The sequence below is a fragment of the Crocodylus siamensis genome, chromosome 7 (genome assembly GCF_052110815.1).
Source record: "Crocodylus siamensis isolate JL-2025a chromosome 7, ASM5211081v1, whole genome shotgun sequence".
In the NCBI taxonomy this organism is placed as follows: Eukaryota; Metazoa; Chordata; order Crocodylia; family Crocodylidae; genus Crocodylus; species Crocodylus siamensis.
In genome coordinates, this window is record NC_143401.1 from 57543941 (window position 1) to 57560457 (window position 16517).

At 43.3% G+C, this 16517-nt stretch overlaps 1 protein-coding gene across 4 annotated transcripts in view; it reads right to left on the reverse strand.

The window, feature by feature from the left end:
• MICU1 (mitochondrial calcium uptake 1) overlaps positions 1–16517 on the reverse strand; it is a 243587-nt gene that overhangs the window by 88638 nt on the left and 138432 nt on the right. For all 4 annotated transcript variants that reach the window (XM_090058755.1, XM_090058756.1, XM_090058757.1 and 1 more), the window contains one exon: positions 8796–8878. In XM_090058755.1, coding sequence (XP_089914881.1) covers positions 8796–8878 — 83 coding nt within the window. The remainder of the gene's footprint in view (positions 1–8795; positions 8879–16517) is intronic.

The window sequence follows — 16517 nt, forward strand, 5'->3', positions numbered from 1 at the left end:
AAGCTTTGCGAGTGCTCGTATTTTGCTGAGTGATCTTCCCACGAGATGTCCGGGTAATTGAAGTCACCCATGACAACCAAGGTCCTGGAGCAAGCGGCCTCAGTCAGTTCCCAGGCGAACTCCTGGTCAAGCTCAGGACTTTGAGTGGGAGGTCTGTAGTAGACTCCCACCGTTGTGTCCCCTGTGCTGTTTTCCCCACGAATTTTTACCCAGAGGGTCTCTAGCTGTCCATGCCGGTTGCCAACATCAGCTTGCAGGGACATGTAGCTTTCCTTCACATAGAGAGCTACACCCCCGCCCCTTTTGTCAACACGATCCCTCCTGTACAGGGTATAGCCCTCTATACCCGTGGTCCAGTCATGGGTGGAGTCCCACCAGGTCTCCGTTATCCCAATGACGTCATAAATCTTTGCACTGAGCAGGAGGACAAGCTCCTCCTGCTTGTTACCCAGGCTCCTGCCATTAGTGTACAGGCAGGCAAGTGTGCCCTTAGGGGCCCTTGCCTTGTCCACAGATTGTGCCAGGGCTGGGGCAGGGGTGGGCTCCCTTAAGTGCCTTGGTCTGCTGGCTTTGCAAGGGTCGCTCAGTGGGCCAGCAGTGGCAGTAGTCCCCCCATCCCCCAGCGGGCTTAGTGTAAAGCCTGGTGGAGCAGGTCAGCCAGCCTGGCTAAGAAAAGCCTCCTCCTCAGGGGAGAGAGGTGGAGGCCATGTCTTCCCAGCAGCTCACTGCCTCTCTCGCCAAAGAGCGGGCTGTGGTCATGGAAGCCAAAGCCTTCCCGATGACACCAGCTCCGCAGTCTTTGGTTCACTGCGTGGATCCTCCTCTCCCTCCTCAGCCCATAGCCCGAGACTGGGAGGATCGACGAAAACACCACCTGAGCTCCCAGACACCTAAGCCCCGCTCCCAACTCCCTGTAGTGTCTCATGACCTGGCTGGGGGTGCTCCGAGCCGTGTCATTGGTGCCCACGTGAATAAGGAGCATGGGGTAGTGGTCTGTGGGCCGGAGGAGCTGCGGGATCCTCTCCGCAATGTCTCGGATGCGGGCCCCCGGGAAGCAGCAGACTTCCCGGGCTAAGGGGTCGGGGCGGCAGATTGCTCCCTCAGTGCCCCGCAGGATGGAGTCTCCCACAACAAACACCTTTCGCTTTGACTTGGGGAGAGCGGGGGCAGTAGCTGCGGTTAAGCTTGGGTTGCCTGTGGGAGCTGGCAACCGAGCAGGCTCTGCTGGGGATGCAAGAGGTGCGAACCTGTTGCTAAGCTCCGGCGAGGGAGGGGCCTTGGTGCAGCGGGCCTTTGGGCCCTCGACCACCTTGGTCAATGCCCCTGACTGGGCAGAGCGGGAGGTCCCAGAGTCCTCCTTAGTTGTGGAGGGAGACGGTGCTCTACCCTGCGGCTCCCGGGGCAGAAGGGCCTGGCAGTAGGAGTCTATCTCCTGCTCGCAGTCCCTGATGGCACGCAGTCTCTGGACTGTAGCCTGGAGCTCCTCCAGCTGCCGCGCCAGGGACCCCAGTAGGGAACAGACCCCGCAAGGGGAGGTGGCCATGCTCCCGGGCCCCAGATCCTGAAAAAGGGACAGACAGCCCCCGCAGCCAAGAGCCAGGGGCTCTGTCTGCGTGGAGCCTGGGGCCACGGGCTCCGTCTGGGCGGCCGTCTCTGAGATGCCCAGTGGAGGGGCCCTAGAGCCCGAGGGGACCCTCGGGGTGCGGCGCGTGCCCATCCGTGTCATGCCTCTGGTAGGCTGGCTATGGCTGGGACCGACTCCTCTGGGGGGGGTCTCAGGCAGGGTCTCGTGCCCTCCAGCGCCCTCTCGTGCGCGAACTCCGCGCTAACTCGAGCACCTGTTTACGCAGCCTGTTCGCGTGGCTCCCTGGGGGGCTGGGCCAAGTAGGGGCCCGGGCGGGGGCTTGACCCAGCCTGGCACCAGGCAGCTGCCTCCTCCCAGGGAGCGAGGAGTTAACCCCTTCCCACCATGAGCCCGCTTACCTCCGGCTGTGCTGGGGGTCAGCAGGGGGCTCTGCAGCTGCTGAAGGGGTGTCTGGGGGGGTTCGGGGGAGCGGGGGCGCAGCGGGCTTCACCTGCACGTCTCTCACCGCTCCGGAGCCTAACTGAGCATTTTTATTTATTTATTTATTTATTTTTTAAAAAGTTCATGCCTTTTAATTTGGTTCTTAATCTAAAGCCAAGTTTAATCTAAAAGCAGGTTTGTTTATGTACAGGAAGGTATAAACATCTTACTATGTTAGTCATTTTCTACAGCAGACAATGCAATTTCATTATTCACACCCCATTATAGGATATCTGAATATTATAATACAAATGTACTGTCTGACTTGTTGACATTCCAATGGAGGGACTTTCATGGATTCATAGAAGTTAGGGCTGGAAGGGACCTTGAAAATCATCAAGTCCCACCTCCTGCCCCAGGGGCAGAAATTCAGCTGGGGTCAAAGAATCCCAGCAAGATAAGCATCCAAATGTTTCTTGAATGCGTCCAGAGTAGGTGCCTGCACTACTTCTGGAGGGACTCTATTTCAGGCCTTAGGGGCTTGGACAGTAAGAAAAATTTTTCCTCATGTCCAGCCTAAAGCGGTCTTGGAGGAGTTTATGACTGTTAGTCCTTGTTATCCCTTGGGGTGCTCTGGTGAACAGTTGTTTCCCCAGATCCTGACGCACACCCCTTACATACTTATGTAAGCCACCAGGTCCCCCATGAGCTTCTCCATGCTGAAGAGTCCAGTGTCTCTCAGCCTCTTTTCATAAGGCCTATTCTCTTGCCCTCTGATCACATGTGTGGCTCTCCTCTGGACTCTCCCAAGCTTCTCGACATCCTTCTTGAATTGTGAAGCCCAGAATTGGATGCAGTACTCCAGCTGCAGCCTCACCAAGGCCGAGTACAGCGTGAGGATGACATCCTGAGATTTACTTGAAAAGCATCTATAGATGCAAGCAGAGTTTTGTTTGCTTTACAAGCTGCGACACTGCATTGGTGGCTCATGTTCATCTTATGGTCAATCACGACCCCCAAGTCTCTTTCAGCCATGGTGCTAGTGAACGTAGCACTGCTGAGCCTATAAGCATACTGTGGGTTCCCCACCCCCCTGCCGAGGTGGAGTACCTTGCATTTATTGGTATTTAATCTCATCAGGTTTGTATTCACCCACTTACTAAGCTTATCCAAGTCAGCCTGGATCACTAGCCTGTCCTCAGGTGTGGACGCTATGCTTGGCCAGTGTGCTTCTGACACCAATGTCCACATCACTGATAAAGATGTTAAAGAGAACCAGTCAAAGGAGAAAGCTTTGGGAGACACCACTGGTCATGGAGCACCATAATGATTCACTGCCATCAACCACTACTCTCTGGGTCTGACCTCAGAGCCAATTTCTCAGTCAGACTGTGGTATAGCTGAGGCCACAGTTGGCCAATTTTTCCATGAGGAGATCATGGGACACCAGATCAAAGGCTTTTTTAAAGTCCAGATATATGATGTTAATCTCTTCTCCCTTCTCCCTCAGCCAGCTTATCAAGAAGGGTCTCTTTGATAAATTTTCTCCAAAATCTTACCAGGGATTGAGGTCAAGCTGATTGGCCTGTAATTCCCAGGATCTACTTCTGTCCTTTTTTGCAGATGGGTACCACACTGGCCTTCTTCCAGTCTTCAGGTACTTCACCTGAGCACCATGAGTTTCCAAATATTTTTGCCAGTGATTGGGCTATGACACCTGCCAGCTCTTTGAGTATTCTAGGGTATAATCTGTAAGGGCCAGCTGACTTGAAGGTGTCCAGCCCCTCAAGGTGTTCCTTTACAAGGTCTATAGCGATGCTGGGTATACATACGTCCTCACCGTGGCCGTCCTGCGAAGCGGAACAGTCCCTTTGGGCAAATGAAAGACCGACGCAAAGTACCCATCAAGCAGATTGGCTTTTTCCTGGGTGTCGGTCATCAGCTGTCCCATTTGGTTCAGCAGAGGTTCAAGGGGACTTGTTATGGTTTGTTTAATTTTGTGTACTACATGCACACAAAAAATTAAGGTGTGAACAGTAAGGAGGAGTAAGTAAAAGATGCTTCAAAAGTAATTATTTTTTCTCTTGAATTTTTATTTTAAAAGAGCAAAAATAAACAGCCCAACAATTTATGTAACAGGGCAAAAAATAAAACTACAGATAAATATTGATGCAGGGCCTGAGCTATTTAAAGTGGTGCTAAGCACATACATGAATTGGGCTGTTTGTGGGGGAGCTAAGGAATTAAATAGGTCATTAGAAGTAAAGAAGGCAGTATTTTCACTTTAGTAGCTACATACCTTTCTTACCTGTGCAGTTGGTGTTTTATAGCGAGTCTAACCAGCTACTTTTCTTGATATTCTGGATGCTTACATGGCAGAGTGTTGTCTAGGCAAGGGTATCTCAGCCAGCTCTAAACTAATTAGCTCAGATGAGAAGCAGTCTAGCCATATTGCTAGGCTGGAGCCCTATGCTATTAAACTTACTAAGAAGTTTACCCTACACTGGGTTGCGTGAACATCCCTTTAATGCAAAGTTGTTTCTCAAGACTTTGGTAAAGACTAAATCACCAGGCCTTTCTTGTTAACTCGTTAATGAAGACTTGTTATATACCACTGCCCACTAGCAGTCAGGAGATCAATATGCCAATCCTTGTAAAGATGAAAAAGAGCTTCAGAAAGCACAACACCTTCACTTAGACTGAGTATGGAGTATAGCTGTCTCCATACACTCACCTCGGCTTTTCAGAACCCCAAACTGACATTTCTGTTGTGATGGAACCCATTCATTGACTTGTTTGTTTTTGAATTCAGGAAAACTAAGTACTTGGTTCTCTCTCGCAAACAAACATCTCTTTTAGAACTTCTCTTGTTGTTTGTCCCAAGGAATGGCTGTTTTGATATACTCAGTAAGCCTGCAAATAAATCTGCAAAGACTACATGTAAGCCCCTTAGGAGCACTGGTCTAAATACTAAAAAAAAAAAAAAAAAAAAAAAAAGCAAACATATCCCTTCCTACCAGAGTCCTAGGACTTTTTATTGTTTTCATTTTGAGTGCAAAGAACATCAAATGAGCCATACTGATATCTACAAAAAGAGTCAAAGCTAGGATTTTCCTTTTAATATTTGTTAGAGTTAAATACTCTTCAACTTTTTACACATCTATATTTATCTAGATTTATATTTATATATGCAGATATATAGATAAAAATATAGATGTATAAAAAGTTGAAGAGTATTTTGCTTTCAGCTTGTTTTAGGTAAGGAATTACCTAGTTTCTATTTTTCTTACATTCCAGTTAATTATGTTATCAACACTCAATAACCACTTATATATAAAAACAACAAAACCTGAAAATGCATGGATTAAGTAAACATGCTGTGAAGGCACTTTTTCAGATGGTTATATATGGACAAGGGATTGAAGTGTTATATTTAGGAAGTGTAGTACCTCAGTAATGTATGTTCTGATAAGACATGGGGGAATGTCTGAAAACCAGATCAGTAGTTTTTAGGGAGACAACAGCAAATAGCGCAAAAATGTACATAATAATTTTGAATTCTGCTTCATACTCTGGTGGCAATGAAGAGCAGCAACAGTCTTATAATGCCATATTACACACCAACACTTCAATCCCTATCACTTTAGAATTATGCCCACGCTATTATGACAGCATGTAAAGTTGAAAGAATAACCTGGACTGAAGAATATATGGTAAAAGATGTATAGTATGCTACAAGGCTCTTCTTGACGAAAGCACACAGTACTGCTGTTTAAACCCATGGATAAACATTTGGGACAAAAATGGAGTCTAAAGCCTGGGGAGAGGGGGGGTCAGGGAGGGGCACACAATGTAAATCTAAATAAAAAAAATCTGCCTGTCCTAAGACCAGTATAAAGGACAGCTAGAGTATGTCTTCTAAAGGTTTCTTAAAAGAAAAACGACAGTAAGAAAGTTAAATTGTTCAGAGATGTCCAATTGTTCCCACGGACATTTCTAGTTGAGCTTTTTACTCGATATTTCTGTACTATATCACAAACACATACATTTCCCAACTTCACCATTTAAAAAACTGACGTAAGTCTCTGCGTTCCCTTGCACAGAAATGGTGGTTCTATTTAGTTACAAGATACTGACCCAAGATGTACAGAATTATAGACTATGATAAAATTACAGATGATTCACAAAAAAGTGAATGTCTCATTTAAAGCATCTTGGTAAGATAGTTTTTTTTATTGTGCCTCTCTGTTACACGGCTGGTTTAGACACTGGTTGAGGGGAAAAAAAAAAAAAATCACTCCAAGGTGTCTGAAATGTCACAATGGAGAATTTGGAAACAAACTCTGAGAAGTAGCAAAGTAATCTTAGAAAAATGAAATGGAAAGATCACCATCATCCTTGTTACTTTGCTTTATAAAACTTTAAGTTGGAAGTTCACAAATAATAAATATATGATACTGCTCGTATTGGTTTTATTTGCTTTTTTCTTAATATACTTTGGCAGAAGTGTATATCCAATGGAGAAGATATATCACTTAGCCAAGATCAATCTGAAGTGTCAATAAGAGCTTAAAATCTAGTATACGGGGATGTAGGTTGTAGCCAAGTTGGTCTAATAAAAGATACCAGATTAACCCAAAGACCCTTGTCTGCCTAAAATCTAGTATTACTTTTCACTGGGTGCTCAGAAAGTTGCAAGTTGGAGGGGACGGGATTTGGGTCTGAGGCAGTGCTAAGTGCTGCCGATGAGCCCAGCTCTGCATTGTTGCCAGCAGGGCCTATCCACAGATGCCTGCCCCTTGTGGCAGTAAATTTAGTCGGGCTTCTGGCTTATGTGAGTAGGAAAACAGACAAAGACCAGAAGAGCTGATACTGCTTATTTCAGTTACATGTTTTGAGATAAGGAATCCTGCAGGTCTTATTACCCTGTGCACAGATGTCCAATTAAGTAAACTTGTTTTGGTTTCTCCAAGGTCGTATTTTTTCTCTTTCTCTGTCTCAAGTATAAATATGCTTGTAAACTTATAGAGTAGAAGGATTCTTTTGAAACAGACAAGTGGGTGATTCCCCTTGCTGTATGAAATCCTCCCTGTGATCACAGCATAGCCCTAAATAAAGAAAAGCTGGCTCCGTCAGTTCTGATTCAACCACAAGGCGAAGTTTGATTTCTTCCACACCCTCTAGTGGGGGAAGGGGGCGAGGAAGGTCCTTCAGGGGTTGCGGGGAGCTGAGGGGCTGAGCTGGGGCCCATGTTCGCAGGGACAGGGCGGTTGGGAGATGCTGCTGGGTGCGAGGCATGGCCAGGCCTCCTGGTGCACTGCAGGAGCCCCAGCCCAGGGCAGGGTGTGCCAGAGGTATCCCCTCCTCTTTCCTCCAGCCTATGCTGGGGCTAGACTCACTTCACCACCACCTGCATGAGCTGGTGTAGTCACAGCTGCCATGCTCAAGCCCAAGTGGGGGACTGTGGGTCAGGAGTGAGGGGCGCAGGTAGGGTTGGGGGGCCTGTGGCTTGGGAGTGAGGGGCAATGGCACGGGCAGGGATAGGGCAGTGCCTTATTATCAGGGCTGCTCAGCACCACAAAGCATCCGGGGGGACAACTGCAGCTGGACCCATATCCCGGTGAACACAGGGCAGGGGGAGCTCTGATTTTCCATAATTAAAAAAACCCCCAAAGCCCCAAACACCAAAATATATAGGTATTTAGAATATTATTATAATGATTGAGGCACTGGTAGGCTTCCAAACTGCTTTACAATTGTAAATATATCAATAAAACATTGTGTTCAACTACACCTATATATATTTTTTCTCTCTTTATCTCTCTCTCGAGGCATTTCATTTTAAATTGTGGAAAAAAAACACAGATGGGGGGAGCGGTGTTTAATCAGACAATTTGGGATTTTTAAACTAAGAAAACCAGTATCCCTGGTTATGACTCTGGAAATCCTTTATTACTCAGCAATTAAGGATGTGTTATGAGTTTCTAAACTCTTAAAATCTTTTCTCTACATAAGCCGTGGTTTAAAACAAACAAACAAAAAACAGTGAGGCAATTGGATTTTTTTTCACGTTGGCAGCATGTTCTCTAGCATAAATCCACAGGAAGATGTCGTACATGCTACCCTTAGGGGAATACATATTAATACCTGACCAATGCTGGATTTGTGTTCAGTTCTTTATAAAAGTTGATCTGTGTTAGTAATACACATGGCAGGGGATCAAATGTTAGGATGGTTAAGGAAATTAATGCTGAAAAAATAAGTCCAAAGTAATAAAGAAAAGAATCAAAGTCATCTCTTTAAGTAAATGAGAAAGACTTATTTTTCCAGGTATATTAGATATAGTTACTCTATTATGAAAGAAACAAGACTAATAAAAGTAACAGTGCAAATGATGCCGTAATTGAGGTGTCAAAATGCAGACACCAGGGACACCAACATGACAACACTCTACTTCTGAAGTTGAAGTTCATCCGTGTTACTGTTCTGGAGACAATCAATGCAAGTGTCATAAAAAAAATTATGGAGGTTATTTTTTCTGTGACTGTTCCACTGATGAGTTTTCAGAAAGGTAACATGGACAACTTGAATGAGAGCAGATTTTCTATAAAACTTGAGTAAAAAAAGGTTTGTTATGGCTTCATAATGGCGCACATAAGAAGCAGGTATGACCCACTGCCTACGTGCCAATACTTGCTAATACTGTGTTGTTCCACTTTCACGACACAACAAGTACTTTAATTTCTGTCAAGGTCATATATCTTTAAGTCAATCTCCCAGGAAAACTGACCTGCTCAAACTCTTCCATGTCCACTTCACCATCACCATTCAGATCAAACATTTTGAAGGCTATTTCAAAATTCCTCTGGGGAGCTACATAAGAAAAAGCACAGAGACCAAATTTAAAAATACTGATCAGCAAAAATACTCTCTCAAAAAAAGAAAATTACAAATTAGGTTACCAGTGAGGTCTGTCATTAGTTGGTAAAAATTTATTATGGTATCCAAAAGCATTTTTGTACCACTTATCTACCAGAAAATACAGTTAACATTTTATTTTACGTAAGAAATGAATGAAATAAAGCATTGCTATGCTTTTCCAGTAGTTGGATGGCCCAAAACTCAGCCACCAATCTTTTTACAGGAATCCAAAGGTACTATATTAAAAGGCATGTCTGAACTAGCAGGAAACATTTACGATGTTTTTTTCCAACCTGAATTAATATCCTACTTTCTCATGAGGACTGAAAAAAGCAGTAGTCCAGCAAAACAAAAGTCAGTCAACATCTGATATTTCTAATATGGTCACATTATTTCAGTGGTTTAATTTGGGACCTTTTCTGTACATCAAGAAGCAGCACCCCAGAATATAATTAAGTGTGTGTTGGTTAATAAACTCCAGTACTCTTCGGAGAGACAAATGTATTTTGTGGCACGGAACCAGAAGCTAGGCAATTTGAGTTGCATTCCACACACTGCCTTGGGCTCACAGTCTTAACAAATTAATCTACTCTTAAAATGTTTTCTGACAATTTGATACGAATTAAATTTTTCATCTTGTATAATCTGGAACCATTAAGCTAGTACTTAAAACTAGACTACAGCACTATCCCTCCTACAACAGAAAGTGCCCCCAGCATAATCTTGATCCACTAGAGCCAAATATGTACCAGCAACATGTAACGTCTTTAGGTATGCTGAGTACCAGCAACCTCCAGGGCACCAACTCGCATTTAGGTCATGATTTTAAAAGCCCAATTAAAACTCTTATTTCTAATACAACTCACTTTGCTACTGCAGTTCTAACCCAACTGGAAAACACAGGCTGCCTAATGAAGTTATTTCCTTTTTTCTTAAGAGTCAGTCTGTTTGAATTTAGTATTTCCTATCAGTGATATTTTCTAAAAATTGTTAGGATTACTGGGTTACTTTGCAAGCACATGTGAAGTACAGGTTCTGCCTCAAAGAGTTTAGAATCCTAAATAGTAAGTAGGAACCCATCCAACGGCTCTGCTTCCACTGAGTTTTAGTATTAAAGTCAATGTATTAACAGACCTGGGCAGACAGATCTTCAAACAACTGAATATGACAAAGTAACATTAAGTGTAGGATAAGCTACCTTATACCATTACATTAGAGCTGCAAACAGACATTGCCTTTGTGCCACCATAAACATTTTGATAGTGACATAAAACACTCAAACAGAAAGAAGTTTTAGTCCTTTATCACAAGATTGCAGTACAGCTGATAATGCTTCAGAGACAACGTCTGTCTCCAGTCTCATTATTCTCAGCCCTAATTTGGCCAGTTCACCCATTAGCTGTGGATACTTTAGCTTCTACAGTTAATTAAAATTATTTAAACTGCATTACAAAGTCCGGGGTATAATATATCCCAACATCTTGTGAAGATATTAACATGTTTCAAACTCTGCACAATCCTGCAGTGAAAGCTAGCCTCTTCTTCCAAGCAGAAAGAGACAAAATTGCTGAGGCCTTCCAGGGGACACGGGGGACATTGCATAGACAAAAATTTAATGTGTACTTTATCAGCTCTGGATTTTGTATGTTTATTTTCAGCTAATTATGCTATAACCTGAATTCAAGGTCAGAAGCCTTTCTCTTCCTAATATTATAAAAGCCTCAGTAATTTACTATGAAAAGATTCAGTACAGCAAATGTAGAAAATGTGTTAATGAGGTTGCTTTTGAATAGTTTTGTACCTTAAGCAGATGCACATCATCATTAAATTTGACTACAGGAATATCCTGTCCCTGGCCTGTTGATATACACAGCCTATCCAACGCTACAACTACATTTTGATTATTTCCCTTCTTCCCATATGAGGTGACATTTACTTTTTGGTTTTGAACTAAAAGTGTCAAAACATCAAGAGGATAAGAAGTGTGTCCAATAACCGGGACACTTAGCCACACCAGAATTTTCCTTTCAAATGAAATATGCAGCTGTTGAGAGCACATACAAGTTTTCTGTGCCATGTAAGCACCCTAGGATCTGTCCAAAAGAGTTACGGGACCACAACAGCACTTACAGGAATGGGTTTCTACAACCCTTGCAAATGACAAGGGTTCACTGGTATCATACAAGCTAGAACTAAGAGCTGGCAGTGAGGAGCTAGAGGCAGGCCAAATGATCCTGAATTGTGCAGTTAACAGCTCTTCAGGTTGGACTCCCATGACCTCCAGCGCTGTGTTATGTTGCTTGCCTTGGCCTCCATACTTCATGTGTGTCAGCCATACTCAATATTTCTGGCCCCACAGGCCAGATGAGTTGCACAGGGCTGGTCCATGGGTTCAGAGATTGGGCTCTCTGTGCCCGGATCAGTTGCCATGATGCCCCTGCCCAGCCTTGCACACCAGGATTGGGCTTCAGGGACCTGTACTAGTCCTGCAGGTCCAGAAATTGGGCAGCAAGGAAGCTGTCCCATTGTTCCTCTGCTGCCCAGCTTCTGGACCCATGGGGATGCCCATGGACCAAATGACAACAAAAAGGGACTAGTTCTGCCCTGTGGGCCAGGGTTTGAACACCCCTGAACTATATAAATCTCAACTGGCCCACAGTGAAACTCACCATTTAGAGATTAAACTGTTTCACAAGTTCTGCAAAAAAATCAGTCAGTCAACATCTGAAGAAATTCTGTCATTTCTGCCTTCCATAGTTTTCAGTGATCCTTCCCCACCTTCCCTGAAGAGCACCAGTAGTCATCACCCTCACCCAAACACCTTCCTAAAGTTTACATATTACGTAAAAGTTTATACTTTTGAATTGGACTTAGCAAATGAAACCATATCAGCAATTTCTCTGCAATGGAGCATAGATTCACTGTTATGTTGAACAGATTGGTACAGAAACAAGGGGGTATGGAGAACTGAAATCAAGTTGGAAGCTGATATTTACAAAAGCAATTTCACATCTTGTTTTTTCCCCTCAGCCCTGCTGCTAGTATACAGTAGGGACCTACCAAATTTTGCAGATTCCACAGGAAAAACAAACAAAAACCTTATTGAGTGCTGCGGCAGCTCACTGGGGCGTGGAAGGGGAGGCAAGGGTGGAGGGGCTGCTCATTCAAACGGTTGCCAGCAAGGTGGCTGTGCCCCTCCCCCTTGCTACTGATTGGCAGAAGGGTGGGGCCACAAGACAGGCAGCTCCCACAGCCAACTGGCGGTAAGGGGTGGAGCCATGGGGGGGCCCCTCTCAGCCAGAGGTGTGAGGGACTCTGCCTGCAAAATGGCTGCCCAGGCCAGTGTTCTGTCTGTGAAACCAGGGGAGGCAGCCCCCGTGAATTAGGTAGGCCCTTAACAATTGGCTATATTTTAAAGTTGGATACATTTGTTCTTCCTCTTGTTTAAAAAAAAAAACAGTCAAATTTTAACAACACACCATACTATAGCCATTCATATAGACATGGGGAAAACAGAGAACAAGAAACTCAGCTTATCCTTTAGAAAGGACCTTTCTTCCCTTCCTCCTTTCCAAGCCTTTATACAAAAGTCTAATTTCAAGAAATGTTTATTAAGCCATGATGCAAGTTTACCACTTTCAAAGTTCAAATCAGAAATTCACATAAGGAATTATGCCTGATAAAGATCTGCATCCTCAGAAAGTCACTTTTCAAAGTGAAAAATATATGTAAATTTTAAATGGATAACAATCATATTTCTTTAAAGAATAATCTACGATGCTATTTTTTACTTCAACATGCATGTCTAATGTTAATTATTTTTAAGAAAGCTTAGATGCACACAAATGAAAATCAGTTGCAGAAGTTAGAAAAGAGGAAAAAACATACTAAGCCATCTAGCTTCCTGTTAGTACAAAATTGTACATGTTCCGGTCCTCAGGCAAGTGCAAGTTTTTGCTGCTGTTTTGTCTTGTGGTTTTTAAAGAAGTCCTTATCATAGCTGGTAAGGAGTGCTAAGACTCCTTACCAGCTAAAAACTGCTGCCCAGAAGATTTTTCCATCTATTGATTCTTCTGTGAAATTCTTTGAAATATGAACTTTCATTTCTACCCAGGAGAACTTTTACAATCTTTTTTTCTCATGCCTGATGAAGCGTGTGTGTGCCCAAAAGCTTGCAATTAAAGAATTTTTTTTGCAAAAATCTTGTTGGTCTAATAAAAGCTGTCACCTCTGTATATGAGCCCTGGTAGCTTTTTCCTCTAGACCAATATGGCTAGAACCTGGATACCTAAGTTTATTCAAGTCACTCTTCTACCTCCCAATTATGTTATTCTATACTGAAGTCCTTCTAAATTTGCCAGTATGCCTCAGATATTAAAGGTACCCAGTACCAAATGAAGCATTTTAATTGCAATTGTCCTCAAAAATCACAATATGATTATCTCCTGCCTTTTTTGTGAGTTGATGTCTCTGACATAGAAGGCAGAGCAGAGATCCACCTTAAGACAAGTAAATCAGAGATGCATAAGCTTAATGATAGCATCTGATGAAGTAAGCTCAGGCTAAGGGACTAACATGGCTAACTACTTATCTCTGTGTACATGATCAAAAACTGCTTTGGGGTTTTTTTTTGTTGCACAGTTGTGTTTCAAACTCTCTTCATACCCATATTTAGCATTACTGTTATCCAGGATTTTTTTCATTCTATCATCTTCCCCTTGAAGATTAAGCTTGCATTTTACCAAGATCTATTTAAATTTCCTTTTCTACCCTTGCAGCTAATTTCTCCATATATATAGCAATAGTATAGTCTTTGGCATTCACGAATGTTATTAACATGTTGTTTACTCATTTCTAGACTATTATTAAAAAAAGATAAGTGAAGGTAGGCTGAATAACAATACCTGTGCTAACTCAGTAGACATCTTCCTTCATAAATTGAGGCACTGCCTTTTACTGCTTTTCGCTTTAGCAATATTCAGTCCATGTAATGGTATTCATATTTAAACCAGTTTGGATCAATTTCATGAATATAATTTCATGAGCTAATTTGTTTACTAACATCCACAGACTGCATTTATCATGTTCCTTTTTCCTTTAATTGGGAAATTATTGCAAAGAGCAGCCACATTTTTCCAGTATGATTTGTACAAAAAAAAACAATAAAGCTTAAATGTCTAAAGGAAAACACTCAAAGAGAAAAACGAAAAACCACTTGTCATATTTATCTACAGGAGAGAGCACCAGGCAAACTGATCACATACCAGCAATACTACAGTATAGAAGAAACAACAAATACTCAATCCATCATTACAAAGGCCTAAGGGACATTTAGCCAATTAGATTAACTGATTAGGCATATTCTACCCAATTATGTCATGTTGAACTTTTTTGAATTATTCAATGGAACAGTTTCCTTAGCATAATTGTTCGTTACTAAAAATTAACTAATACTGGAAGCACTACATTATGAAAAAGTCTAGTGCCAATATGAATTTTCCCTCATTATCATTTTTGAAGTAATCTGACCTACTCTTGTTTCATTACAAATTATAGTTCCATACTTATGCCACCTCTCCTGGCTAATCACCACCTAGCTGATCCCCAGAAAAGATCTGCAAACCAAACAAAGGTTTGAAGAGCTATTCCCACCAAAATTAAATATTATTAAATATAAAGGTAGATACATTTTAATTAGAAAGCTAATAATGAAATACAGAAAAGACATACATAATGAAACAGTACAAAAAAGGCACATCAAGCAACAAATTAAACATTTTAAAACTGCATATTCATCTAAAGATATGATAGTTTTATTAAGATAACACTCATTGTTAATGTAACGGGTCTGCTATAGACCACCAGACCAGGAAGATGAGGCTTTCTTCAAAACAGCTAGGAGAAATTTCCTTAGCATAGGCCCTGGTTCTCATGGGGGGTCTTCAGATCATCCTGACATCTTCTAGGAGGGCAATACAACAGTGCAGAGACAATCCAGAAAGTTTTTGGAGAGTGTCAGGACATTTTCCTGGTGCAAGTGTTGGAGAGGCCAACTCTTCATGCTCTTGACCTTGCTGCTCACAAACAGAGAAGAATTGCTGGGAAATGTAGTATAGTGGATGGCAACTTGGCCAGCAACGACCATGAGATAATTGAGTTCAGGACCCTGAGGAAAGGAAGGAAGGAGAGCAGCCAAGTAAGGAACCTGGACATCAGAAAAGCAAACCGACTCGCTTAGGGAATCGATGGGCAAGATCCCCTGGGAGGCCAGTCTGTGGGGTTAAGGAGTCCAGGAGAGCTGGCTGTACTTTAAAGAAACCTTCTTTGAGGGCACAGGAACTAATCCCAACTCACAAGAAGACTAGCAAGTAGGGCAAAAGACCAGCTTGGCTTGGCAGGGAACTCTTCAATGAACTAAAATACAAAAAGGAAGCTTACAAGAAGTGGAAACTTGGCAAATGACTAGGGAGGAATATAAAGAGGATGGAGTCAGGCAAATGGCTGGGCAGCAGTACCAGGCACACAAGAATGAAATCAGGAAGGCCAACTGGAGTTTCAACTCCAGCCCAGCTGGAGTTTCAGCTAGCAAGGGCCATGAAGGATAACAAGAAGGGTTTCTACAAGTACATCAGCAACAAGAAGACAATCAGGGTAAGTGTAGGTTGCTTACCTAGTGAGAGAATGTGTGGAAAAGACTGAAGTACTCAATGCCTTTTCTACCTCAGCCTTCACAGGCTAGGTCAGCACCCCAACAACTGCACCTGGCAGCACAGTTTGGGGAGCAGGTGAGCAGCCAACAGTAGCAAAAGAACAGGTTAGGGACTACTTAGAAAAGCTGACCATATACAAGTTCAGGGGACCCAAGAGCAATGCACCCAAGAGTGCTGAGGGTGTTGGCTGATGTGATTACAGAGCTGCTGGCAATCATCTTTGAAAACTCATGGTAAAAAAAAAAAGGCAAATATGGTGCCCATCTTTAAGAAAGGGAAGGACGAGGATCCAGGGGACTACTGACCAGTCAGCCTCAACTCAGTCCTTGGGAAAATCATGGTGAAGGTCCTCAAAATATCCATTTCTGAGCACTTGGAAGAAAAGGTGGTGAGATTAGCAGCAGTCAGCATGGACTCAACAAAGGCAAGTCATGCCTGACTCAGCTGATTGGCTTCTATGATGAGATGACTGACTGGGTGTCATCATGCTAGGAGAGCAGTGGACATGATACACCTTGACTTTAGCAAGGCTTTTGATAGTCATAGTTTCATAGTTTCTAGGGTCGGAAGGGACCTAAGTAGATCAACAAGTCTAACCCCTTGCCATGGCAGGAAAGAGTACTGGGGTCAAACGACCCCAGCAAGGTGTACCTCTAGCCTCCTCTTAAAGACCCCCCAGGGTAGGAGCCAGCACCACTTCCCTTGGAAGTAGGTTCCAGATCCTAGCCGCCTTGACCGTGAAGTAGCGCCTCCTGATCCTAGCCGCCCTGACCGTGAAGTAGTCTCCCACTACAGTCTTGCTAACAAGCTCCAGAAGTACAAGTTGGATGAACCGACTGTAAGGTGGATAGAAAACTAGCTGGATCATCAGGCTCAGAGGG